We start from the raw sequence: 27,849 nt of genomic DNA, 5'->3' as shown, positions 1-27,849 counted from the left end.
AGTGGCGAAGACGGCTGACCCTTTTGCTCATTCATGTCAATTCGGGGGTGTTTATCTACGTCTGAGTGTCGTACGGGTGAGATTATTTACTAATATAATCTCACCATAAACTTTTGATCCCGACAGTTTAATGAGTTTGGGAAGTTTCCTGCCAAGGGTGCGCGCCGTATTGACTCTCTCTGGTCATCGCCGAGACATGCAGAAGGGCGCTTTTCCTCAGAATCCGACTGAATCGATAATCAGATGCTCGTGCTCTGTATGTAGGGCGGATGGTTGTGTCCAAGGAAAGGCATTCATTTGTATGTTAGGTCAAGAAAAGGTTCATCCGTCATACCGTCTTCATCATGTAATAGTCCGCAGCTGTTGAGTGTGGAGCCGGCGACGGGGGGTGGTGGTATATATTACATATCGCCAACAATGCGATGAGGACTGTGACAGCGACAGCAACAAGGCGAAGGCGTTGTCATGGAAATGATTTTTCTTTCAGATTTTCCCATCTCCTTCGCAAGGTGATACATAATGTACAACTCCATCCAGCTATTTACTCTGGTCTCGGAGGTGTCGAGGTCAAATATATACATGCATGCTGTGGGGTTTCTCTTGGGGGTGGAAAAAAGTGCGGATCCTCCGCTCGGGTGGGTGGGTGAGAAGGAGTGATAAAGACAATGGGGGCGCATATCGTAGAGCAAATCCAGAGAGTGAGAGAGAGTGTTATGTGGGGCAAAATAGCTCCATCGCGAGTGTGTGTGCATTCCACATGAAGATTTTCGTATGCTCGTTTATGTTTCGAGACGAAAATTTCACTTTCGTTTCCATTCATTTTCATGCGCTCCACACATGTAGGTATTTCCCAGGGTGTAGCACATATGTGGCCCCGTCTAGCTTATATGGCACCGGAGAGCTCTGCCATTGAATATTGTGTACCCGCCGCACATTGCCATGTATGTGCGGCCCAGAGTGGAAGCTCAAGCGCGACGTCAAAGTGCACTTTTACCCCCATTTGCCATTCCACCCACAAGCACAAGCCACAACACGACCGAATTTGCATACATGTCGTCTGGCGTGCCGCTCCTAGGCGACACCCAGGCACCCCATCCGAGGTGAGAATACTATGTGTGTCATGTTTGAATACACGCCGCGAAGGTATTGTGCGCGCCACCCCACGCTATGTACACTTCCTCGCGGGCTTTATCTCCTTCCGGCCGCCCTGCGAGGATGCCTCAACATCATGTTCCATTTGTCGGCGGCTCAATACATCGCCTCCCTCCCCCCCGATACCTTAAGTCGCTCCACTGTCATTTATCTCGCGACGCGTACACGCACAATATTGTCAAAATTTGCATTACACCATGTCGAGGAAGATATGCGGGAGAATTATGTTTCCTTCTGCATAAATTCGCGCGCGAATCATTCCGCATGGGGAATCGCGAAAAGGATGAAGATAGGATTTCTCCGCCAGCGACAATTATCCCAATGCGCCACTTATCATCCTTATTATATCGTCCTTTTGTCTGCACGCGGAAATCTCTGTGTGTGTGGAATTGAAATGGACACAAACCGCATTATGTACACCTATTTGATCTATTAAATGTCCCACAATTTTCATCATTACATCACGCTGGCCAAGGGGGAGATAATATGCCTTGAATCCTTAAATTTTCCTGTCACTTCTAGAATTCGAAGTCTTTAATCTGTTTCCACAGTAATTTCCATGCGATATTTCTGCAAGAATCCATTTAAAAACGCTCTTTTGGGTATTTTTCCGAACATAACCTCAAAATATAACCATGAGATCTTCAAAAACCCCGTTTGGAAGCTTTCTTGATCACAAAATCATCTTGTTATTGTTATTGCTGATTTAGAGTCAAAATCATGGTGAAATTCTTCTAAAAGAACATTTTCCAAGTCCAAATGACTATTTTTGAGGTTATGTTCGAGTTCCTGACAATTTACAGTGTTTCGTGGCATGCAAATGCTTAATTCTTTCAATGACTAGCGATCTCTCGGACTTGAGCATAAAAATTTATGTGCTAGAATGCGAAATATTCAATAAATCTGTCCGTGATTCGCTACATAACCTCAAAAAAGATTATTACGTTTATTTCTGCATGAAAATCGAGGGGAAACTAAAAGAATCTGGATGATTTATTGTAAGTTTTTGAATACTTCCACTTCTCAAGTACTTCTCACTGTATTATCTCCCCCTTGACGCTGACGCATTTGCATAAATACACGCACAATGGAATGAATTCTGTCTCTTTTGCCTGTCAGCCACTATATTCTTGTGCAATTGTAAATGCCAGTGCTGTCGTAATCTCACGAGATCCGCAGTCTTGGGCTGATAAGATTAGAATAAGAGAAGTTATGTACATGTGCAATATATACATATGTATATAGATTATAAGCAGCAATAAATTAAGCAACTGAAAGTGGAGGAGAAATTGCGTATATCTGATAAAATAGTATTTTGTTTTCCAAGAAACACTTCAGATAAAAATTATTCCTCTTCACTTAGTTCGTGATATTTTGCAAATATGTAGCAACACCGAGGATATATTTATGTACAATTACAGATTTCGCAACATATTCTTTTTCTTCTTCTCGCCAACTGTTGGGGAAGGTATTGAATCATGTGTATTAAATTCCCGCGATAATATTTATCATGTTTTAGTCTATTTGTGCGATTTGCACATGATTGGCAAACATGCGAAAACAGAGGTGAATATATCTTTGGCTAATTCCACATGAAGTTACGATAGTGTTTATCGATCTCATTGCTAATTTTGGGTGCTAGTTTCTTGAGTAAAGCCGAGATTTTGCCTCTCGAGCAGCAAAACAGACCGAAAGATGGAATTCCACAATTGAAAGTACACTTCAATTTGACAGCCCCTCGCGGAATGTGAAGCACAGAGAGTCGAATGATGAGCATCAAACTAATGATGTGGCCTCGAGAACGCTGAAATACATTTCGCAGTCCTTTCAACTTGATCGTCTCCAATAGCCGCGCCAAGGGGGAGATAATATGCCTCAAATCTGTACACAACTTCCAACATTCTACCTTAATTCCCGAAATTATAATGAATTTCTTTACTTTCCATCCGTTATTTCTGCCAGAATCCATTTAAAAACGCTTTTTTGGGCGTCTTTTCCGGTCATAACCTTGAAATACAACCAAGAGATGTTCAAAAATTCACTTAGGGTTTACGGATAATAAAATCATCCGATTAGTGATGATTCAGAGTCAAAATCATGCAGAAATTTTTGCTAAATGACTATTTTCCAAGTCAAAATGACAATTTTTGAGGTTATGTTCGAGTTCCAAACAAATTTCCAGTGTTTCGTGGCATTAAATGATCTGAATAGCATGTCTATTGCATGCAAATGCTTAATTCGGCTAATAACTAACTAATCGATGTGCTAGAATGCTAAATATTCACTAAATTTGTCCGTGGTTCGTTACATAACCTAGAAAAGTATTATTTTGATTGATTCTACGTGAAAATCTAAGGAAATCTGAAGGAATGGGATAATATTGTAAGCTTTTAGACACTTCTTAAGTACTTCTGCTGAGCTGTACACCACTTCTGACTGTATTATCTCCCCCTTGGGCCGCGCCACTGAATAAGTCGCGGATGTGTAGTGTTTGATTGCGATGATTTCCCCCCACACGCACGCCGCGGGAAATACAAAATAGAATCATCCACTGTTTACACGGATAGTTGCGGATGAAAATGAAAACAATCTTGGCGGTATGCGACTCTCTCCGCGGCCTCAAGTGCGGAGCAGCTACATATAGTTGGTGGTCGCCATGTGTCTATGGCTGCTGCATGAATTTGTAGTGGAGCCGCGCCGCCTGTGTATGTTCCTCTCAAACTGTCTGTCTAGCGGCGAGAGAGCTGTACCGGATCAGGTCTATAAGTTCTATGTGGAGCTCTTTGTGGTATGTGCAAAGTAGATATGACCTTCACCTTAACCTAGTGACAGTGTCGGGCGAACGGTCGATTGCCTCTGCCGCACACACTATCGCCGCGCTTCTATTCGCAATCGCCACACACAACTCGTGTGGATGGGTGTAATTTAATAGGCAAAATACTGCGAATGTGCATCAAAAGTTTAATAATAAAACAGCCACACACTGTCGAGCGTCATTTGACTGAGCCATCACATTCAATTTCCCACCCAAACTCGCGTCTTTTTTGCCCCGCACTAAACCTATTTCATCCTGTGTGTCCTTGTGACCAGCGTTTTGTCGCGCGATTCTGCATTTTTTCCTCTTCCATCGCATCCGTTTTGACAAATTGCGCCAACTTTTTCTCCCTGCACAATACCCAAAAACCCCACTTAAACTATTCACTCTCACCACCGGAATTGAGTTGAGCTTTTGCACCGCACGCTTTTTGGCGGTTTAAATTGGAGAAGCTCTAAACTCGCGCGCTCGCGAGGGTTAAAGATAGGCTCTGTCGGAAAAAAGGGAAATGACCCTCGAGAGAAGCACACAGTGTGAAAAATATCACTTAAACGCTTTGACGAAATCATTGAACTCGAAATTTTGTAGTCAATACAATTATAATGTCGAGCATAGATTGCTGACTGAGACAGTCTTGTGATGCAACCCAGACGCAGTCAATGATCGCTGTCGACAAGGGTTTGCTAATATATCGCGCTTCGTGATGTGGAAATGAAGGATGAGAACACATATTTTCCCAAACGGATTTCTCCACAATTTCTCCGCAATTTCTCACCATTTCTCTCAGTGCTCGCAATTTCGACATATGAAATTGGCTTTGGCAGCGGGAAGAAAACAACGCGGGCAACAAGATAACCCACACACACACGACAGAGAGTGTGGAGAAAAATTCGCAAATTGACGAAATCAACATAAGAAGGTGCATCGTAAATTGTCTGCGAAGATGGCAGAAATACTCGCGCTCCCAATTTTTCGCGGCCACTTTCCGCGCCCGTCGCCAAACTTATCACCCTGTTTAGTGTGAATTGGCAGAATTCGGCGTGTGTGTGCAAGTGTGTAGTTTAAATAAAGACACGCCGGGAGGTGGCGGCGGAGTATGTCTGGGGCATTGATATTTTGGACGCGTTGTGACTGGCCGACTGGAACATCTTCTTAACCCATTTTTGCCCCACAACTTCACCATCAGCGTCGCCAATTCTTCTAACTCGCGCGGCGGCGGCGGCGGCGGCGAAGGAGGAGAGAAGAAAAATGAGAGTGAATGAAATCCATTGTGTCAATCATGTCATGCCATTGCATTTCAATTAGCCAAACAATTGGCAGATGACTCTTGTTCGCGGGGTTTTTCACCCGCTTTTCTGTCACACCGAAAAGAGTCTCTCTTCCTCGTCCAGATTACTGGTGCTTGATTGCCACGTAAAAACTTTTTTCCAGAAATTATTATCTCTCAACGTCTGTTGACATGATATGTACATAAGACGAAGGGTGATTAAAATTTATTTTCTTACATAAAAGGTATAATATAGTTAACAAGTTTCACTTGATAAGGAACACTGCAAAGTGTGCGTGTGTGTCTGAATATAGGAAATAAGCGCAAAGAAAGACAGCCAAATATGACACTTTATGTGCTGATCGCACAATTTCATACACACACTCTCTCTCTCTCTCGCTCTTTCTCTGTCTCTTTCCGCGAAGTTCGTCTGGAGAGATAGCAGAAAAAGCTAAAATAACTACTAATAAATGCCTCTCTCTCTCCCGTCGCCTTTCTCCCCACTTTGTCCTTTCTTTCGAGGCGAAATTGCGAAGAAAAAAACACAACATCACACTGGAAAATTTCCCCATTATCAGTTCCCCAACACTGCATACACTCGTGCCTGCACTTTTTCCTTTTCTTTTTTCGCCAAGTGACGTGCACATGAAATGGGAATAAATAATTACAAATGAGAGAGAGATGGCGAGGCAAAAAAATGAGGATAATAGTTCAGCGCAAATGTCAATTCGGATAAGATAAATATTTTATTTATAAAAGCAAATTGCTCTTTTTTATTGTGCTAATTCTCCTAGTTTTCTTGCATTTTTCGCCTCGATTTTTTTTTCTTTTAGCCACTTCTCAGCCATGCAGTGAGAAGTTGATAAGAAGTTGATGAATAGCCCCTGTTTTTCTTCTCTTTTTCTTCGACTGTGTTACATGAATGCGTGCAGGAAAATTGCCTCATTCGTGATCACAAATTGACGATTGACGAATTTGTGTCTTACCTTGATCAATGTAAAGTAATTTGACTGCAGGAATGCGCCTCTCTGAAGCTCTCTCTCTCTCTCTCTCTCTCTCTGTTATCCGTGAAACAGTTTTGCAGAAGTGGTTCGAGAGCTCTCGCGAAAACTCAATGTGATATCATAACACTATTTTCTCACTTCAGAGTTCAAGATTTAAATTCGTGTTTGTGTTTGAGCGTATTATTAGCAGCAAAAGCTGATCACTCATAGAAACAGTCGTTTTCATATTACTGATATTTCGTGGATTTATTTCAGCCACAGTCAAATGGTAGCATTTATTCATGCTCTCCAAATCGAATGATGCATTCGCAAAATATGTTTGCAGGGATAAATTGACTCACGTGAATTAGTCTGTCATTGATTTGAATAAATAATTCTTCTTATCACTTGCATTATATTTTTCTCTAAAACGCCTTACTTTACTTGAGGATTTTCCTTTCCACTTTCACTTTAAATCACAATTTCACTTGGTATTTTTCTCTTCACTAACTTTTTTCTTCTATCTTCTTTTCTCTAAATTTGGCAACTAGTTACGACTTATCTTTGATGATTTCTTCCTCTTTTTCCTTGTATTATATTTCTATGGAAGAGAATGGGGAGAGAAGTTTCCGATTTACTTTGAGACTTCCTTCTTTTTTTTTTGGCGAAGAAGACGAGCAGAAAATATAGAAGAAGACTGGAAGTGTGTGGGCCAGAAGAGACGAGATTGAGAGCCACACTAGACAACACCCGAGCTTGAAATTCCCTGTCTTGCCTTCTTGACCGGAGAAAAGCAATATATATTTGATATTTTTTGGTATTAAATGGTGTGCGATTTATTGGGGGAAAATAAAAGTTCTATCTCTAGTGAGCATCGGGGCCTAACTAAAAAAACTTGGGCATGATTCCGAAGGATGGAAAAAATCCAAGTCCACACACAAGCGTAAAGTGTTTCTCTCCTCACCAATATACGCACAGTGTCTCCTCTCTCGCTTACTTTCTTGTATTTTTTCTGCGAATGTATTTGCACAACCGAATTTCAGCACACATCATCAGACGACCATTCGACTGGCGGTGTCTCCACACTGCAGATGAATGGGTGAGTGGCGGAAAAGTCTGCCGAAAACTCTTATATCTCCTCTACACACACTGCGAGTCTCTTTGGATTTTTCACACAATTCTATTAGCCTTGGTCTTGGGCGAAGCGCCCCAACACACTTGGTGCCTTTCGGGAGAGAGATATCGGTCCAGAGAAGTCACACCATCAGAAACGGTCGAGCCGATGTGAAGTTGCTCCCAAATAGCGATTAAACTGTTACTTTTTCAAATTCAATTTGGCACAGAGATTTTTTTTTTTCTTCAAATTTTTCCTGCCTTTCCCGCCGGAAAAAATACTGGATTAAAACAGTCACAAGAGTCCGGAGCAGAGGTTGATAATAAATGATGATCAAGTGCAGCGCCCGAGATGATATATCAGGTCAAGAGATCCCAAGAGTCTCTCAAATGTGAAGTAATAATATGGTAGAGAACGGTGCCAAGAGTAACTTCCGCCGTTCAGGTTGATGTCGTCCGTGTGACTGTTTAGTGAAGTTGGAAATCTTTTACTGACTGGAGAATTTGATGTTGTTATGTATTTTGTATGTTTTTCCCGTTTAGAGTTTTTGGGCCGATTCGATACTCTCCTCTCCACCCCTCATGTACCCAGGCCGTCGCCGCCGTCGCCACCACCATCAAACCCGGCACAACCACTACAGCGCAACCCTCACGCCCGCCACCCCGTGCTTCCGCACACTGATGTGAACATTTTATAACGAAGCGCACGGAGAGAGAGTACCAAAAATTTTCTAACACCGCCTACACGCGCGCTCCCCCGTGCGCCAGCCAGTCTATTCTATTCAGCAGCCATGCCGAAATGATGGGGTGCTTGGCTTTTTTAACTTGAACCCACTTAGAGGGAGAGAGAGAGAGGCGCACACTTTTTACTACCCCGCAAAACATCGCAACCGACCCTCCGACGATTACATCCACAGTCTCACGTACGAAATAAAAGTGTGCGCTCTCTGGCTGAAATATTATATTAACCACCCCTTCATCTCGCGTCGTCGTCAACGGGAACGGCATTTCCACCCCCAGTCGCCGGGAGTAATCTTTATTCGCATAAGAGACATCTGCTACTTGGGGGTGTCGTGAAGCGGCGCACTAAAAAATAGTGCGTACTCCGCCACTCTCACCCACACACGCGCGCCACCGCCTAAGCATCTAACACACTCTCAGGCATTAGTTTTATCGCTTTTTCCGCCGATTTTTCCCCAAACGCACCCACACACAAGCGCGCCGTCTTCACCGTGAAGCCGCCGCCGTCTTCAGCCGCAGGCTCGCACCTTTCCCAGCATTTTCCTCGCTTTCCCGCCTCGACGGACGGCCAGGAAGAGTGGTCAGTGTGGTAATTGGGTGTCAAGAGCGAGTTCAAATGAGTTTTCCACATGTTTTCCCCACGCCATTAATTCACGCCATTTGCGCTTTTAATTATCACCTCAGCATCTGCAATCACAACGCATTTTCAGGTGCTCCAATGCGAATAATGCAACAGCATAATCGTTAAAACCCGTGTTTGACTGGGCAAATATTGCACAGCAGATTGATATTATTCCCAAAATACATTGCAACACTGTCACAATTTTCCCAACAAGAAGGCATCAAGTGTCGATGTTTAAGCTTAATTGCACTCACCTGCCCTCCCGCTTTTTTTTCCTCAACCATTTAGCCAGGTATAATAAGGCTGTTGAGGGTTCGCATAAGACCTGATAATTGGCGTGTTGCTGCTTATTGAAATTGCTCCTAAACACGTGACTCAAAAGGTGTTTAAGCGAGCGAAAAAAGACTCGTAAAAATATTAATTAAACTCATGCACTCTCATTGCGTCTCATTGCATGTGGTTGCGGAAAATTCCTGGTGTGTTTCCCCCCTTGGCGAATGGGTGCGAACCCCAGTGTGGCAGCGGAGAGGAGCATTTCGGGGATCCTTACCTACCCATTTACGGTTTTGGCATCCTCAGAGCACACACACAGACGTGGGCGCCTTTTATCGGTCATCTCTTGGAGCGGAGCAACCAGTAAAACATTCTTACATCTCCCAAGAGATTTTCCTGGCAGCCCGAGTCATATTGGGAAACTATATTTGCCAAAGAGCGCGCGCTATTGATGGGCTGCAGAAATATATAGTTCTCCTTGTGCGCGCTCTGTCTAACCAAGCCCGAAATCCCTTCTCGCACAGAGATATTCTCATCGTCAGAGCGATATGATATTTTTCCGGGCGAAGGGGGTGGGATGGGGGGAGGGAAAGATATGGAGCGAGGAGGAGAGAAAAATTACAAATTCCCTATAACGACGATGAGGAGTGAAAGAGAATGGCAAAAGGGTGTAATTGGAAGGGAGTTTTTGAAGGTTTTCCTCACATTTACTACACACAATACGACGTCGATGACGACGCTCTGGTGAAAAACCGCCCCCTTCGTAGACATTGCGCCCCACCAACACAGTCGCAGGGATTTTATAAAATATTTTCCGCGAGATGAAAATGCGCAGAAATAACGAGTTCAGCATTACAATTAAAAATGTAAAATGTATATTTGGCGACGGCGCGCGCGTGTGTGTGTGTGTGGTGAAATAGGGGATGATGGAGTGCCTGTTACAAAGTTAAAATTTTAAGGGGAACTTTTGCCAGCAGCACTCGAGCCTTTTTTGCCAAAGTGCCTTTTCTAACACACTGTGGTGGGGTAGAGCGTATTTTTTTTTTTTTTTTTGATTCTACTCAAAAGCCGAGGCTCTCTCGCCTATTTTTCCCATTTCCCAACTGCGTCGTGCCTCTCACTCGCACCCACTTGCCGTCCCCTATTCGCCATCTCTCCCCCCGCGAAACCATACCCAACTAACTACTATTACGCGATGCCCCCCGTCGTCTAACACCCAAAAAGAGTACCCTCGCGCGCGGGGGGGGCGGGGAGGGCGGTTTTTGGGAAATGAAGAGGGGAAAAGTGATTTTTTGTTTCACTTGCGCGCTCGAGGAGGATCGCGCGAGAAAGTATACTTTTTTGCCTCTCGCTCAACATTACTGTTGCCGAGTGGTTATACATAATGTACATTTTCACATTATTTCGCCCTACTCAATTCCCAATGCTGGAAGAGAGAAAATCTTTATAGTCAAAAATTTATATCATACCAACCAATCACCACTTAATAATGCAAATTTTATGGACTTTTCATCTCAGTCATACAATTTTGCCGCATTCAAACATACACATTGCTTCATTATACTCAAAAACTCAAGTTGATGCTGTGGAGGAGCGTGAAAAAAAAAGGATCAAGGAGAAAACTAAATAAACTACTCACTAATTAACTTTAAAAAGTTTCACTCACGCAAATGGTCAGCACTGATATAAATCCCACTCACTCTTGCCTAAACCCTTCGCCCAGTGCCTCAGCAGTGACTATATATCATGCTCTCGAGCATATGTATAGGCTTGCATTGTCGCAATCTTGTTTGCGCACAGGATTCGAAGAGGGTGCGGTAGTTGTTTGGAGAAATACTCATAGGTTTTGCAGTGTTTGAGAGCATCAAAACACTTCTGCTTCGATTACCTCTCTTGTTTCTTTTCTGGCCAAATTTAAATTTCAACCCTCCTTGCGATTAACAGACTTGTGCTTCAGGATAAATGCACACATTGACCAGAGGGAAAATGCAAGATGTTAGCCGAGACACGAATTTGGCTCAGCGAAAGCCGTTAGTGTTTGAATTAAAAATCATAAAAAGGCAATTTCGCGGCCAAAATACACTTTCTAAGCGTCAAAATGATATTCAAAGATTCTAGTCACTTAACTGACTATTTAATTACTGATTTCCGACCTGAAAGTGACAACATAACCTCACTTATAGATCGACGGGAGCCCTGAAGACTATTAAAAGTCGATCTTAATGTCTTCATCGGCAAAAATTTGAGAAATAAGATCTTTCTTAAAAACCATCTGTGAAGAAAATGTCTCAACACTGCGCTGTAAACTATGAAAAGTCGACTTTTGATAGTTTATGTCGCACAATTCATCCTGATCAGTATTATAATCATTATTCGATGAGCTAAAAAGATCTTATTTTTGCAGTTTTAAATCTTCTCACTGTTAAATTGACTAGAAAACCATCTTGTCTGTTGTGAATGCTTGAAAAAAAAAGTACACGAAGACTATGAAAAATCGACTTATTGTACCAAATATTTTCAGTTCGTCTATCAACTCTCCGTATTTCAGTTAATATTTCAATAAATAACAGTGGAATAATCAGGGAAATATGCAAAAAAGAAATAAAGTAGAGCAATATTATGAATTTAATGAAAGATAGCAGAGAATTTAGAGAAGAATTAGTCAAATTTTAATTCGGTCTACTGAAAAAACTGGCCATTTTCGAGATCGCGATGAGCAATTTCATCCTTAGCCATAATTTTAACTTAATCCCGCATTTTCAGATGAGCAATGAAATAAAACATGCAACATGTTAATAGGAAATAATCAATTCCCGCCCATTGTTTTGCACCCATCATCAGCGTTTGCATGTAAATTGCAAATATTAATCCTCTGCATAACGCGCTGCACACACAAAAAAAGTCTTCATTTGGCGGTGGTGGTGGAAAAAAAAAGAAATTAAAAAATGAATTCTACCCAATTCGAGATAATTAAACTGAGCAAAAAAAAAATTATAATTTCAATTTGGTTCGGCCAGCGATATAGATTCCTTTTTAGCAGTAACACGAGTGAGATAAAATTTTTAATTTAAAAATCAATCCTGGGACATTCCATAGAATCTATTTGATTTCAATAATGGAAGAGGAGTGACAGGCAAAAAGTGTAATGCTAGTTCTAGTTTCATATCTCTCTGGTCGATATGATTAAGCTGGGAAGGGCGAGCGAGAGAGGGAGATTTGTGATCCAAATTCGAGCACCAAGGCAGAGTCGTTAGGAGAAGAGCTCGAGCCATTGTCGACCCTCTTCTTGCAGAAGTGCCCGCAGATTTGGGGTGGGATCGTGTAGTTTCGTTACTGATGATGGTACTTTATGTAGTGTATACCTATAAGTTAATGCTTAGAGAGAGAGTCGGGGATTGTAGCGCGTCTTTGTTGGCGAAGGAATATTACACAACACACCATAAAGTATGGCGCGCTGTTTGAGTGTGTTGGAAGACGAAAAAGTAAGTTGGATGGGAAAAAGAGAGACGGAAAGTGAGCGAGTGGAAAAGAAGGTCCTCAACGCCCCAAAAATTCTCACTCCCGCGCGACCTACTATCATCCCTTACATGACTGACGCTCCTTCTGCTTTCTTCCCACTTCTCCGGATAGTCTGTGTGCCTCCGCGGAGCGCGAGAGAGCTATATGTGCGCGCCTAGCATAATACTACACATATATTATAATTATTATTCGAAGCGGTGTGGGCCCACCCCCTCCCTCACCCACCGCGCCGAATTTCTCTACCCCATTATTGCCCCGAGAGCACCGCGGCGGAGTAGTGGGTTGCGTTACTCCGCGAGATGGGGGCCCAAGTAAAAAGGCATATGAAACAGAAAGAAGGGAAATAATAATAAAAAGCACGATCTGCGCATGGTACAAAGTTATTAATTCTCTCATTCGAATAGAAATTTTACACTTTATGTATATTCTCAGCGAATAATAAGTATATATGGTTATAAATTTTAAGTATATAGGAGAAGTACAAGTAAGAAAAGAAGCACATAATATGAATAATGTATAATTTTGGCATTTCATAGCAAATCTATAGGGTATATTTTATCCTTGCGATGTAACCTTTTCCGCAGAATTGGATGAGCGTGAAAAAAACAGTTTGAATAGATAATGTTTCAGAAGCAAAGCGATACGCGGACTTATTGAGAATAATTAAGGACTAATCAAGGCCAAAATAGCGACTTGATCACGCCCATCTGGCGATAAATCGCCAGATTTCTAAAATGCGTCCCTAGGAATCTGTGATCCTCTCTCAACTGACATTTTTCCTCAACACTTTTCCCATAGCAAATTCGATTTGTCGCGTGTGCGGAAAACAAGAATTTCTCATTTGTCCTTTCACCATCAATTTCTTCCATTGCAAAATTGTGGAATTAAGAAAAGTGTGATTGATTGCCAAAGATCCTCCAGAGAGAGAATGACAGAATCTCAGTCATTTCCCACCACAGCCAGCGACATTTTCCGCGATGGCAGCGCCGAGAGCTGGGAAAATGGAATAAGTGTGTAGTGGGATTTCTAATGTGGCAGAATCTGGGTCTTTTACAGCAAAATTTTCCTCTTTTCTCATCATTTCTTCCAAACTTTCCAATATATACATGGACTGTTATGTGTAAGGACATGTATATTTTCTGCTACTGCTACTGCCGTTATATTTTATTGATTGAATAATCAATACCGCGTTATAGCATAGACTCTGCAGTGTTTTTAGACCGCGCCGGGGATGCGATATAAACTCACGAAAACGAAACGAAATGCGCGGGGTTTTACTTTGCCTTCGCTCTTTTTCCTATCATCCTCCCCGTTCCCTTACAACATACATATTGGCAGTGCTCTCAAAAGCACACCCCCTCACACTCTCATCCCCCTTCAAAACTGAAAAATCTTTCACTTGAAAATTTCTCCGCTCACCCTCGACAAATTCTCCACTACCCACTATATATGGCATACTTTGGCTGGTGTGCTAATACAGGAGCGTCTTGTAAATGGTGATGCCAGGGATATCGGATCGGCAGAGCTATATTGCCGATTGCCGACTTATGTATCGTGTTCAGGCTTAGGCCGTATTCTACAAGTGCGTGTACAATTTTTAGTTGCCGAATTGGTGCCTGGAGCCGCTCTCACCCTTTCGCCGTCACGGCGGATGGCTGTAGTGGCGGTTGGGGGGTCGTTGGGGAAGATTTAGAAGAGTAGATGCCAAGTACTCTTTTTGTGCTGCGGAATCGAATGGCTCGTGAGGGGTGGGCGGCGAGCGGGGGGGGGGGTGGGATTATAGTAAGGGACTGACATAAAGAAAGTTGCGGAGCGTTAGTTGGGTGTAGTGCGCTAGTTGATGGCAGTGCCTTGGGAATATATTGGGTCGGGTGGGGATTGTCTTCCCTTAGCGAAATGGGGCGAAATCGCGCGGGAACGGGGTTGTAGGCGCACTGTAACTGCCACACACACATTATATAAATAACGGAAAAAGAAACATATATGCGATTGTGTGTTTCTGAAAGAAAAGCGCGCATGGAAGAATTATATTTCATACAAAAGTCTACATATATATTTACTACATACCGAGTAGACGTATTAGGATGATAATGGTAAAATATTTATATGGGTGAGGGAAATATAAGGAGAAGATGACTGCGGGGAGATGAATATGTATCTATATATATATGGAGGCAGCCTTGTTGTTTCGATGACGTGGCGGAGTGAAAGAAGAAAAGCGACAAACGAAGAAAACTTGCGATATACTTTAAGGCTTCGTCTTCTCCAGACAACGCGAAAAAGGGGGGCCGAAGAGAGAGAGAAAGAGAGCTTGTATAATGGCTGCAGATTGAAATGAGCTCTCATGCCAGCATCCTTATGTCGAGGGAAAATCATACATAGGACCTCACAACTTCCCTTCCAGCGCCCACCCCTTTCTCCTCGCACACACAGTCTTTGAGACTATTTCTGGTGTGTAACTTCTTTTCACCACTTTCTTTACCAGAACTTGCTCGAGATATTATTTTATGGGGGCTGTGCTCACACAGTGAGCCGATTTGATGGCTGTGGAAGTGTCCCTTTGCTGCGCCCTCTCAGCACACTCGCTCCACCCTGTATATATGCCAAAAATCGTGAGATAGATAGATTCTCTCTTGCCGCCGCCCATAGCAACATAAAGGAAAGAATAGTATCTAATATTTGATATAAAATCGAGTATAAAATCAAATATGAAATACATATCTCTCTGCGATAGCACCACATAAATTCGCAACAAAACAATATCAGGGCAATATTGTGGGGTGGAAAAGTATGTATAGATTTTCAGGGTGGTTTTCTATATTGCTATAATTTTATTCTCCGATATACCATCATTCCATCTATTGCACACATCTGAGTTAACCCACTCAATCCAATATCGTATTTTGTCGAATTAATAAACAAGGATCTCTGCCGAGGGACTACTTAAGCCTTTCTATCCCCCCGGAAAAACGGGGGGAAAAACGGGGGGGAAATGGAGGGTTCGGGGCCATGTGCTATCCAAGGCGAATCGTGAACACTCTCCGCCCCACACTCGGTCGCTGGAATGTGTTTGAAGGTGGAATTTCTCTGTCCAACAGGTTGTTACGCGTACACATCAAATTCTCTGGAAAATTCGTGTATATATTCAGGGAAAATGCGAGGGGCTTCGCAGCACCAACACCTGAGAGCTGGGGCTGTTTGGCATTAAGTCCAGTGCCGCGGATGAGAATCAAAAATACATTTGGCGCGCTAAATTAGTCATTAAACTAATATTACAAAAAAGGGCCGCCCCGCGAGTGCGCCCTTTGCGTGCCCGAGAATAAATTTTGCGTGCGTGACTTAATGACAATATCTATTCTGTCGATGGCGCGAATACAAAGTATATTACGTCAGGGAAAATGTTTAAACTGAAAAATATTTGGGGGTATTGATGGAAAATAAATTGCATACCCAACACCACACCGCAATATGTTAGCAAATGGGGGGGATAGAGAGCCACGGAAGTTGATGTGGTGGATCGAAGGTGGAAGGGAAAAATTATCAGACGGGAAAATTTCCATTTATTTTCGCATTAACAAAATTTCATTTACATTATATTAATTTTTAATATCCTTTTTAATCAAAATGGCTGCTTGTTTTATTTCATACAGCATTTCCCTCCCCCAGCATTATACATATATTACCCGAAAAACCGTGCTTACATATACAAAAAAGGCGATGTATCTACATGTTTGTGTAGGCATAGGTAAATATCAAAATTATTAATAAAGCATATAGAGAAGCCTTATTTTTCCTCGAGAGGATGGGCTTATCGTGTTCTCTTGGCTTCTTCTCTAAGCAATAGAAATCGCATCATGGCGAAACTTTTGTGTTTTTTCTTCGTGGAAAAGTAAATTAAAATTTAACAATATCCTCCAACCATGATATTGTGCCTGAATTGAGAAATGAGTGCCGGAGAGATAGAAGGCGAAGTGGATGGATGATGAGAGGCTGTGGGGTGGGAGGATAAGAAAGGAAATTCTTCAATCAATACTTGTGCAAATCTATCAAAATTATCCATTGAATTTATGCAGATAAACTTTTTCAGTGAATTCCTAACGAATCCACAGCAGAGGGCGAACAATTTCTCAGGGAAAAGACCCTTTTCTTCACCCTAAGAACATTCCAAAAAATTACCATCAAAGTCTTGTTCAAAGTCTACGTGTTTGATGTGTTTCGAATTTCTCCGGGAATTGGACAAAATAAAAAGATAAATTGAACTCTCAACTTATCCTCATTTCCACAGATTCACCATAAATCTCATCGTGTGCAGAGTGTGTCTCGAGTTGACGAGTGATTCACCCCCATGATTTCCACCCACCGCCATTGTAATGTTTCGCGAATTTTATTCCTAGTTGCGAGAGATAATACATAAAGTATGATGGCAAAGTACAAGGTAGAGAGAGAGTGTATTTATGTCGTCCCTATGTATCAAAGTAATACGATATAAAATTTTCCATTTCCTGTTACACTAACTCCCAGGCACTCTCCCCCGCGCGCCATCGTCCCGTCTCTGTCTCTCTAAAACACAAAAATATTACACAACACATTACCAGTTCTTATATAAATAAATATTGCTCTCCCTCAGACCCGTAGTTCATGTTCCATCCCCGCAGTTTCGCTATAATGCCGTGTACCCTATAGCTATACCTATATCGGGGGTGTTTTATTGAAAGAGCACCAGGGTGGGTAAGTGGTGGAGTGGGATCCTTGAGAATAAATCCATTTTCCATTTCACTCTTTTCCGCCGAAATACACAGTCTCCACTATTACATCTATACCTCATCCGCCAGCAAATCTCTCATCCCTCGCCGGGCCCTTTTCATCCCCCCGCGCCCACCCCTATTCCCACTATACTGCCAAAGCGATGGATAATAATTTTCTGGTGATGCGCAAAAATTTCCCCGCATGTTTATACACACACACACACACACACACTCTCACTCTCTCCCTCAGCATTGTAATGGGAAATATATTTGTTCAGTGTGCCTGTACATTTTCCACATAATGTGCATGTATTCCAATTTTAGATGAATATTTCAACTTTTCTTTCTTTTCATCGCAATTTCGTAAGTAATGTTGTGCTCCGCGAGGAGAAGACATATTTCAGAGACGCGCGCGGCAAGAGATTTCCCACCCAACAAAAGCCTTCAATGGTAGTTCACGAGAAGTAATGTAGCGAGGCATTGTGAAGCTCTCTCTCGCGCCCGCGAGAATCTTAGCCAAAAGCCTTGTTTTTCTCAGAAACTCCCTCCCCAAAAGGATGGGCCAAGGGGGAGATAGTATGCTTTAAATCTGCACACCACTTCCAAACACTTCCAAATTTGCCTGACACTTCGAGAACATGAATTTGTAGTCTGTTTTCATGTTAATTTCCAAATTATAATGAATCTCTTGAGGTTTCTATAAAAATCGACTTAAAAGTGCTGTTTTTGGACATGTTTTCTGATCATAACCTCAAAAATATAATTAGAAAATCTTCAAAAACTCCATTCGGGAGCTTTTCACATCAAAAAACATCTCTTATGATTTGCCCATGATCTTAAAATTGCAGATTCACAATCAAATTTGTCCAGAAAATTGTCCAAATGACTATTTTTGAGGTTATGTCAATCTTTGCACAATTTGCACTGTTTCTTGGGATCAAACTGACAAAAAAGCACTGTTAATTGCTTGAAAATGCTTAATTCTGCCAAATCTAGCAGAATTCATGTTATAGAATGCGAATGATTTACTAAATCTATTCTTAATTCATTACATAACCTAGAAAAAAGATTATTGCGTTTGTTTCTGCGTGAAAATCGAAAGAAATTCAGAGAATCTGAATGATTTGTCGGAAGAACAAACACTCACACTTCTTAAGTACTTCTGCTGAGCAGTACACCACTTTTGACTGTATTATCTCCCCCTTGGGATGGGCAAAAAATCCTGACCGACTTATTAATATTTTTCTTTTATGCCGCTTCTCAAGCTAGATTTTCCTGGCAAATTCTCTCTCTCGAGTTGTTGATAAGACTCTCTTCACTTTTAGAGCATAGATATTACATAATAGCAAGATATGCAGAGACGGTTTATTTTGAATTTTGAGTATCTAAAATGTTGTATTTGAAATCTCACCAGAACTTATAAGAAACACTTGGGGAAAATTATCATTTGTCCAGGGTTTTCAGTCATGCGAACGAATATCTATGTTAATGTCCCTAAGAAGTATCGAAGTGAGCAATTTAACACCTCCACAATTAATTATTATTGCACTATTGTCACAGATGAGCGAAGAATGGTACTGAATTTTGGGGAAAATCACATGGTGTTTCTTTTCGGGCGAAGAAAATCAACCGCACAACCGGGAAAAGTGGTAAAATTCACGCGAGAGAATCGTGCACCATTTCTGCGGATTGAATTACACCAGCAACTAAAACCGATAAGTGTATTCGCAAAAATTTTTGGCAAAGACTATTAAGGTCACGCTAATACTTGCAAGTAGCTTCACTTGTGTGAGAGACTGACAAACTGGGTGCACAGTAAATTCAGCCTCAACTGTATAATTTGGTCACATTTTTGCACAAAGTTCCCCAGCACACTTCATTTAAATCACAATTGGCAAGAAGCATGCGACAGTCGCGAAAAAACTTGCCTCGCTTTTGCCACAAAGGAAAAAACTTGTAACCCTGTTCCACTCTTTCAGTCATATATTTATAAATATCGCCTTATCAATTTCTTCTCTATGTGGTCTACATATATAATAGAAAAAAAAGTGTTTATTGCCAACTTTTTATCTAATAGTAAACCTATTCGAGATACCCAGTATCTGCACCGCCATCGCCATAGTAGTTTGCCAAAAATTTCTCATGATAACACCACAAATACGCTCATAAACACATTTTCTGCAGACACGGGAAGAATGCTATTAGAGATAGACAAACGAACGCAGAGACTCGAGAAAAAAGAGGTATTTGTTTCTAAGTTTTTATACATTTTATATATGCCCAAAACTGCCAAACGCTCACAGATATTGCTATTGTGAGAAGTTTCTTCCCATCACCAGCTCAAGGGGGAGATAATATGACTAAATATAGTGTATTTCACTTCCCGATTTGTCCGGAACTTCAGCAGTGCTTAAAACATGCGATTTCTTTACTTTCCTGTCACGAAAAGTATCATAACCTCAAATTTAGGGTTATTTAGCCTTAAAAGACGTCATTTTTTACTTGTGAGCCTCTGAAAACTTACAGAGAAACAGTGTTTTTGAAATATTTGAAAGTATCCGGTGAATATTTTGATGTATTTCAATTCTAAATCACTTTTTTGGGTCTTCTTTCGAACATAACCTAAGAAATCCTTGAAAGAGTCTTATTCGGCGTCTTTTAGAAGCAAGATTAGAATATTTTAGAGATTATGATTAATCTTAGAATGATTAACAAGATTGGGTGCAAGAATTATTGATTTTAAAGGTTATTTAGTGGTAAATTTCGTCTTAAATTCATAACATAACCTAGAAAAATGTAAAAAGCTTCTTTCATCAATTTTATTGTGAATTTTCCCTTTGAAAGTGACTTTTGAACGCACTATATTGAAAATATTGAAACACTTCCACTGTCAAATACTTCTTATAGGTTGTACACCATTTCTGACCATACTATCTCCCCCTTGCGCCAGATCAATAGATTGATTCAGCAGAAGGAAATAAGAGAATTAAAATGTCCTTATTCCTGTCTTCGGGATGGACTGAAAAGCTCATCTTGACAGATAGATTTGGAGGAAAGTCTTCAGATCAGATCTTCGTCGTCAGAATCATTTGAAGTGTAAATCTGTCAAGCATTAGTTTCGCCTAAGAAAAAAATAGACTCGTGGCATTTCGTCTCTCTCACTCTCTTGGTATTGTTTGAGAAAATACTGCCTTGTTTCTGCAGAGTTGTTGGAAAAAAGTCTCTTATTAGTTTTAGTTTTTTTTTTTGGCAAAGCTCTCCTGTTCTGCGGAATAGAGGAGAATATATTTTTCGCTTCTCAGCGAGCAGCAATAAAATTGTAAGAAATTGCATACATTGGCAACTGAGGCAGTTTTTTTGTCATGGGTTTCTCCCCAACAACTCCAATATATGTGATGTTACTTGACAACAAAGCCATATAAATTCTAATACGCTGAATATGAAAAATGTCTAGTGAAATTAGATAAGATAGTGAATTCACTTGTATGAACTTCTTACTGTGAATTTACATAAAGAAACAGCGGCGAAGCACAAAAAAAAATGGCAAAAGTGAGGAGAAGTTGTTGTGGGGGAAAAAAAATAGATGAAATTGCTTTATTTTCTCTATGATATTCTGTTACATTTGGCGAAAAGACCTTGCTCTTTAATCTCTCTCCACACAGACTCGCCAATAGGAGTTTTCTTATCGTGTGAATTGCAGCCACTATAACTTTTTTTTGCTTGCCCACGACAGCATGACCCCGTGGCGGATTATCTGGGCGAATTTGGCCTAACCAAATTCGTACAGCTAAGGAATCCACTTACCTTTCGTGAAGATCATGGACAATCGATGCAGAAATAGATCACAAAATTTGCACACCTTCTTCACCGGTCAGTTGAACACTGAATGAAAATGTGGTCACATTCAAATGCCGCGTTTGGCTTCAAAAGCGCTCTTTTTTTTGCACAGAAGAGCGTCATTTTTTCTCCAGTGGCACAAGAAAAGCATAGTCTAAAAGTCAAGACGATCACAATCACTGTGTGTCATTCATGCAAAATAGGCAAAACGCAAATTTTTTTCGATGATTCATCTACTTTTACGGGGAATAGAAATTTTTACTCCTATAGTTTCGGTTTTCATGTATTAATTTATGTTTCCTACCAACACGTTAAGTGACTAATAAGGCAAAATATGCCCGTTTGCTCAGCACTTGTATTGGCGCGGATTGTTCATGAAATAAGCAGAATTGTGTTCGATGTTTTGCGGCATTTGCATAACTTTTGCTGCATAGGAAATAACATTAGGCCAAATCGGCGGATGAATTGAAAACTATGAAGAAATTGTCCCACAAATTGCAGTTAAACGCGTTAAAAGCCTTTTAAGAAAATAATTTTAGAATCTCAGAATTATCCTAAAATGTTTCTTAGACTTTGAATGAATATTTCTGATATCTTTTAAATTTTTTCAACTGAAAAATGCAAAGAAAAGTTCAAGTGAAGTATGAAAAGTTGATTTTTTAGAAGTTATTTGGATAAATTCAACTTGAAGACTATTAAAAAACGACTTAGGAAAGTATATTTTGCCATTTTTCAGTCACAAATTTCAATAAATACCCATAAAATCAACTAAAATATCTACAAAACAATGAATATTGAGCAATATTTGCACTTTATCGGACGAATTGAAGGCATTTTGAGGGTTTTTGGCTTTTCATAGTTTTCCATTCACCCGTCGAAATGCAATTTAGTTAATAATTTAAAAGCTCATGCGAGCTTTTCATCTGTTTTTCGCATTCAATTGACCGGAACAGTTAGCCACGACACGGCGTGGTTGAAAGCGTGTGTTTGTCTTACTTTTTCCTGCAAATACAATAAATAAACAGAACACACTAAAACCGCCAAGTTACGTCACGCTGTCTGTCTAGTCTAGAGTCAATAGACGGTTAAAAAGTGCGAGGCTATTGAATTGGACACAAAACGTCTCACACTCTCGCCCAATAAACACCGTGAAGAGCCAATTTGGTACATGAATTTGGCCGAAAATGAGTTTCTTCTGCCGATGCGACAGTCTGAATGTTAAAGACTCCGCGCGACAATGGCTGATGTAAACAATTAAACAACTCTATTTTTTATTCCTTTTCCCACCCAGTCAATTCTCAAAAATGGTCGTACATCTTTTTGTGCGTGCTGCGAGAGAGCTTGAAACAAGAAAAAAGGAAAAAGGTTTCTGAGGAGTGCAAAAATGAGGCGTTTGCCAAATGAATCAAACTTTATTTTCGCCTTTAGAGTGTGATTTTGGGTTGTGAAGAGTTGCAAGAAAAACCTCCACGAGCGCGACTATACATAGACGGTTTTATTTGGGCGTTTGGGATGCATTGAATTCGTCAATTTCATGTTCCTTCGCCCGACACAGCGCGATTTTTTGACTCTAGTCGCACAGCCGCAAAGGTCATCGACTGCAGTTCAAAGCAATACGCGATGTTTTCCTTTTTGTATTTTTTCCGCATGTATTTTTTCTCTTATTCCTTTTCTGCACACCCAACTTCGCATGTATTCCCAATTCTATATCTCTCTGTCTCTCTGGTTCTGGCCATGTATTATGCCTTGACGAAATGCAGTCACTCACATAACAAACACATCTATGCACATTAATTCCTCAGCTTTTATTTGGCCCAAGGGGGAGATAATATGCCTCAAATCTGTACGCCACTTCTAAACACATCGAAAATTAGACTGTTTCCACGTCAATTCCACAAATTATGATGAATCTCTTGAGTTTCCATGCGATATTTCTGCAAGAATCCATTTCAAAACTCTCTTTTGGACATCTTTTCCAACCATAACCTCAAAATGTAACCAAGAGATCTTCAAAAACTTCATTTGGAGGCTTAATAGATCACAAAATCATCTTGTTATTGCTGATTCAGAGTCAAAATCATAGTGAATTTTTGCCAAAAGAACATTTTCCAAGTCTAAATCAATCCGATATTTCAGCAAGAATCAATTTAAGAACACATTTTCCGACCATAACCTCAAAATATAACCAAGAGCTTCAGAAACTTTGTTTGAAAGCTTTCTAGATTCGTGAATGAACTTAAAATTACTGATTCAGAGCCAATATTGTCCGAAAAGTTGTCTAAATAAATATTTTCCAAGTTCAAATGACTGTTTTTGAGGTTATGTTGAATCTTAGCACAATTTTCAGGGATTCTTGGCATCAAAGCTTCAGAATAACAATTTTTATTGACTTTAGCATATAAATTGATGTGCTATTATGCGACTTTTTCACTAAATCTGTCCTTGATTCTTCACATAACCTAAAAAAGAAGATTTTTATGAATGATTCTGCGTGAAAATCGCAGGAAATCTAAAGATTTGGCATAATTTGTCAGTAAAATCAGCACTCAGAAAAGGGAGATTGTAAGTTTCTGAACAATTTCCACTTCTTGATTACTTCTGCTGAGCTGTACACCACTTCTGACTGTATTATCTCCCCCTTGATTTGGTTACAAGAGCGAAGCTGCAAAAAAATCTGTGGCTCCGATGCCATTCTTGCTGTTGCCGAATTTTTGATCGTTAATTTCAATCAAATGAAAAAAGTGTGTATCTTTAGACATTTTTGCGTTCTGTGCAACAAGTTATATTGCATTTTAATACGCGCGCGGTCGCATTTTCGGGAGAAAATAATCACTTTTGGCCACTTTGCACGCAAATCGTTAAAAATATTTTAGGTATGCATGCAAAAAAAAAAACACAGTTTTTGCCACTTTTTCTAGGAGTCGCGGCGCGCTTTCAGTCCAATGAACTCCAATTTGCAATATTTCCGACAAACGACACTTTCGACGCAGCGAATGTGGGAAAAATCTGATGGCAGAATTGAAACATCTTCCATATTTATTTACGCAAGGGGAAAAATTGTGGTCGTGCCGGAATATTGGCGCTCTTCAATAGAGGATCCAACACTATAATTTTCGTATCAAATAAACACCATTAGAGTTTGGGGCATGTTGAGGAGGTTGAGTGTGAAAAAGAGCTGTCGAAAGGCGCGGTTTTTTATCACCTGGACTTGGCCGAAGAGAGATGCCAGATGGACAGGAATATAATAGAGCGCCTGGGCGAAAATCATATAGGAATAGCGAAAGGACGAAAAAATGCTAAAACCACTAAATATCGCCAAAGGGCCTCATATTTCTTTTATAAGTCGTCAATCTAGACATCAGCACGGCTCTCATCAGAGCCATGCGCCCCACAAAGTGGCGCACAAAAGCCCCCCCGAAGAAGATGGGAAGGAATTTATGTGGTGTATCGTTTTGTGCGATTTTCAATGGGAGTTCCGCGCTCTTTTCCTTCGTCCCATGCAACTCTCTTGTGGTGAATTTTGCACGCCAGTGCGGTTGATATGGCGATGAAACAGATGTTGATATGTGCATTTAAAAATAATAACCGTGTCAGAATCTTGCACTTTTCAACAAACTTTTCACACACACAGGAAGTTAACATTTGAGGCTCAATTTTAAAACTCACCACATCGGCTTTTTCACAGCATCGCGCCCCAAAAAACTCAAAAAGAGTCGCGGAAAACGCGCGCTCATTTGGTTGGCAGTTTTTCTGTGTCATTTCGATTCCATGGCAACAACAAATAATATTTATCCTCCTGATAAATTGTAGTTGAAATTAGTAATTGATATGCAGCGATTAGGAATACTTTGTTTGGGCATAATTGAGATGATCGCATCACATTAATCGCAGTGAAACACTCAATCGTATTATCAAAAAGGTAATTTCACTAATTTTCATCCGATTTAATTTCATAGTGTAATGTCCCTAAACAGATGATAGCGCGAATTATTAATATTCACAGTTTCATGTCACTTTAATTTGTAATGGAAAATTGTGTGCGATAAAATTCTGTCAATAGAGTTCGACGGAAGCTTGAAAAACTAGCAAATTTGCGGTTTGAGATTTGAAATCGCAAAGTTTTTATAAATTTATGCAAAATATGGAGAGTTTTTCAGACAAACTTACGATATTAAGTACAAAAAGTCGATTTTTTGATAGTTTTTTTCTTCTGAGCAGTTCGTAAAAAGTAGATTTTCAAATTTTTCCTATAAGATTTATTAACTGCAATGATGAGATTATTGCTGCTAATAAGAATTATGTGACTTGTTTATTCAAATTTGATGATTTTTCATGTAATTTCATTGATTTCATTCAGAATTTAGAATTGATAGATTTTAATTTATTTATTTTTTGATTTAATATGGATTTAAAGATGCAAAACAACTGAAAGAATGGTAAAGAAACGAAATGAAACATCCAGAAGATCTAATATTTCACTTCTAATTCTAATAAATACCGACTTTTACAACAGAATATTGAAAAAAGTCGAGTTTTCAAGATTCAAAATGCGCCTTTTTATAGTTTTCGAGGAATCCGTCGAGTTTGGGAAAGCTTTCTAAGAAAAGGGTGTAAAAATCAATTGAATATTTAATAAAACACAGTGAAATTTCAACAATTACATGGAGAATTCTGCTGAAGAAAAACTGCATCGTTTTCTGCCTTCTTCGTATTCAACATGACTCGAATAGGCAAAAACAGCGCGTCTGGTCGCGTTTAATTGCACTTTAGAGGTTTCATCACCTTCGCCCGGAGTCCTTCGACGGGGCCTTTTTTCTTAGAGCGAACCCGAGATCTCGTCATATTCTCGAATTTGCATTCAAATTCAAGTCTCGGCTGTGTGTGCGCTTTTTTTATGGTGGTTCCCAAAAAACCATCCGCTCGACTCCAGTGCATGATGATCTGCTCATGTTACACTGAAATGCTCTTTAGCGCGAGGGATGTGTGTGCACATAAGGCGGCAAATCGCAATCTACGGAGGACTCCTAAGATGCTCACATAGTGCATGAGAGAGTGCATGTGTGATGAGCACATAGAGAATCAGCGCGGACGCGGGGAAAATGTCGGCGGAGAAGAAAATAAATTGGCAAAAGTCTGGCTAAATAGACATTTTTTCGGGCCGTATAGAATTGCATATGCGATGGCGTCGAGTGTGTGCGATTTTGGGGCTTGTGAAATAGTATTTGAGAATATTGAGATTTTTCTTTTTCACATTTGCAAGCACATCGGCGGTGAGTGTATTTGGGAAGGAGGCTCAATTCAATTCGCCAACATTTTTGCCGGACATTGACCTTCTCAAATGCTTTTTCGTCTTCATTTTTATATGTTTATACACACCACATAGTTATAGATTGCGATCACACAGCACCAAATCAACAATCTTTATTTTTATCACTCACAAACCCGTCGCGGGGACTTCGATAAATTGTGAAAAACTCGCATTTTTCTTTCCACACACTTTTCCTCACCTCTGGCGTGACACGATCATTTCTACACACAATGTCTTATGGGCATTTTATCTTGATTGACTCTTGCAATTGCGGGTGATTTCAACGGGTGATTCAGTGTCTGTGCGTACAGGCCAAAAGGGAAAATCAACAGGATAGGAAATAGACAGTGTTGCGCTTGAAATAGTGCAGCAGCTGCTCAATCTGCTGATGGAATGTAAATATAGTCGATATTTTGGGCGTCTCGCGAAAAACTTAGGAATTTAGTGCAAATATTTCGACGGGTGAATCGAAAACTATGAAAAGTCTATATTTTTGGAAAGCTATGGATTTGTTTCTTATCACGCAACAGTAAAAAAAATTACTTTTCTAAAAATACGACGAAAATTGTTCCAAACCATAGAATCTTCCTAAAATATTCTTAGATTTTAAATAAATATAATTTTTTTCATGTCTTTTAAGTATTTTCACTTGAAAACTTTGATGAAATTTTATTATTTAGAAGGTTTTTGGATAAAATGTGCTCGAAAATGATTAAAAAACGACTGTGGAAACTAATATTTTCACATAATCTTTGAATTTCGCCATATTTTAGTAAAGAAATTTCAAGAAAATAATTTTTAGAAGGCATTTTGGGGATTTTTAGTTAAATTTGGCAAGTTTCATCTCTCTCTCTGTCTTGAAAAATCACGATTTTGACTTTACATAGTTTTCTGTTAACCCGTCGATTTGTGAATCTAAATGAAAAACTCCTCGCGTCATTTTCAACAAGAGTTAATAGACAAGAATAGCCGGCGATTTGTCACATAAATCTCTCAATAAACAGCTTAGAGACGTCGAGATGTTATTTTTTCTAATTGTGTCGCTCCACGGTCATTCACACGACGTTCCTCAACCGTCGGCAACAGGTCAGACTCTTGTGCACTTCTCTAAGTGCTCTAGCATTGGCCACACCGTGCTGTCATGCAGTATCGATGTGAATTGAATGAAAAGGTGTGTCTATTGCGAAACCAAAGTACATTCTTCGCTCACTGCTTTTGCAGTATTTTTCGTCTATGTGGGGATCTCATGGCTTTTTCGGCGGTGGAAGGAAAAAAAGAAGCAAAAATGAAGGGCTGGAAACAGGATTTTTGGTTCTGCACTTTGATTCTTTTATTCTATTGTGTGGTACCTTCTATGCGCCTCTCAAAAATACATTTCTGCCCCGAACAAATCGCGCGCTCGCGGGAAAAGGGGGGGAAAAGGCAATCGCGAAATTGCCGTCGTGTCTAAACTTGGAATTTTCGCTGGTGCGTT

General features: G+C 40.3%; 1 protein-coding gene across 3 annotated transcripts in view; it reads right to left on the bottom strand.

Moving 5' to 3' along the window:
• LOC132261436 (broad-complex core protein isoforms 1/2/3/4/5) overlaps positions 1-21,145 on the bottom strand; it is a 36,162-nt gene extending 15,017 nt beyond the window's left edge. For all 3 annotated transcript variants that reach the window (XM_059760252.1, XM_059760250.1, XM_059760251.1), the window contains exon 1: positions 21,035-21,145. In XM_059760252.1, coding sequence (XP_059616235.1) covers positions 21,035-21,050 — 16 coding nt within the window. In that variant the 5' untranslated portion in view covers positions 21,051-21,145. The remainder of the gene's footprint in view (positions 1-21,034) is intronic.
• Positions 21,146-27,849: the final 6,704 nt, after the last annotated feature.

The sequence above is a fragment of the Phlebotomus argentipes genome, unplaced genomic scaffold (assembly GCF_947086385.1).
Source record: "Phlebotomus argentipes unplaced genomic scaffold, Phlebotomus argentipes genome assembly contig_15, whole genome shotgun sequence".
Classification (NCBI taxonomy): Eukaryota; Metazoa; Arthropoda; class Insecta; order Diptera; family Psychodidae; genus Phlebotomus; species Phlebotomus argentipes.
The sequence above is the reverse complement of the archived record's forward strand: the minus strand, read 5'-3'. Positions and strand labels throughout refer to the sequence as shown.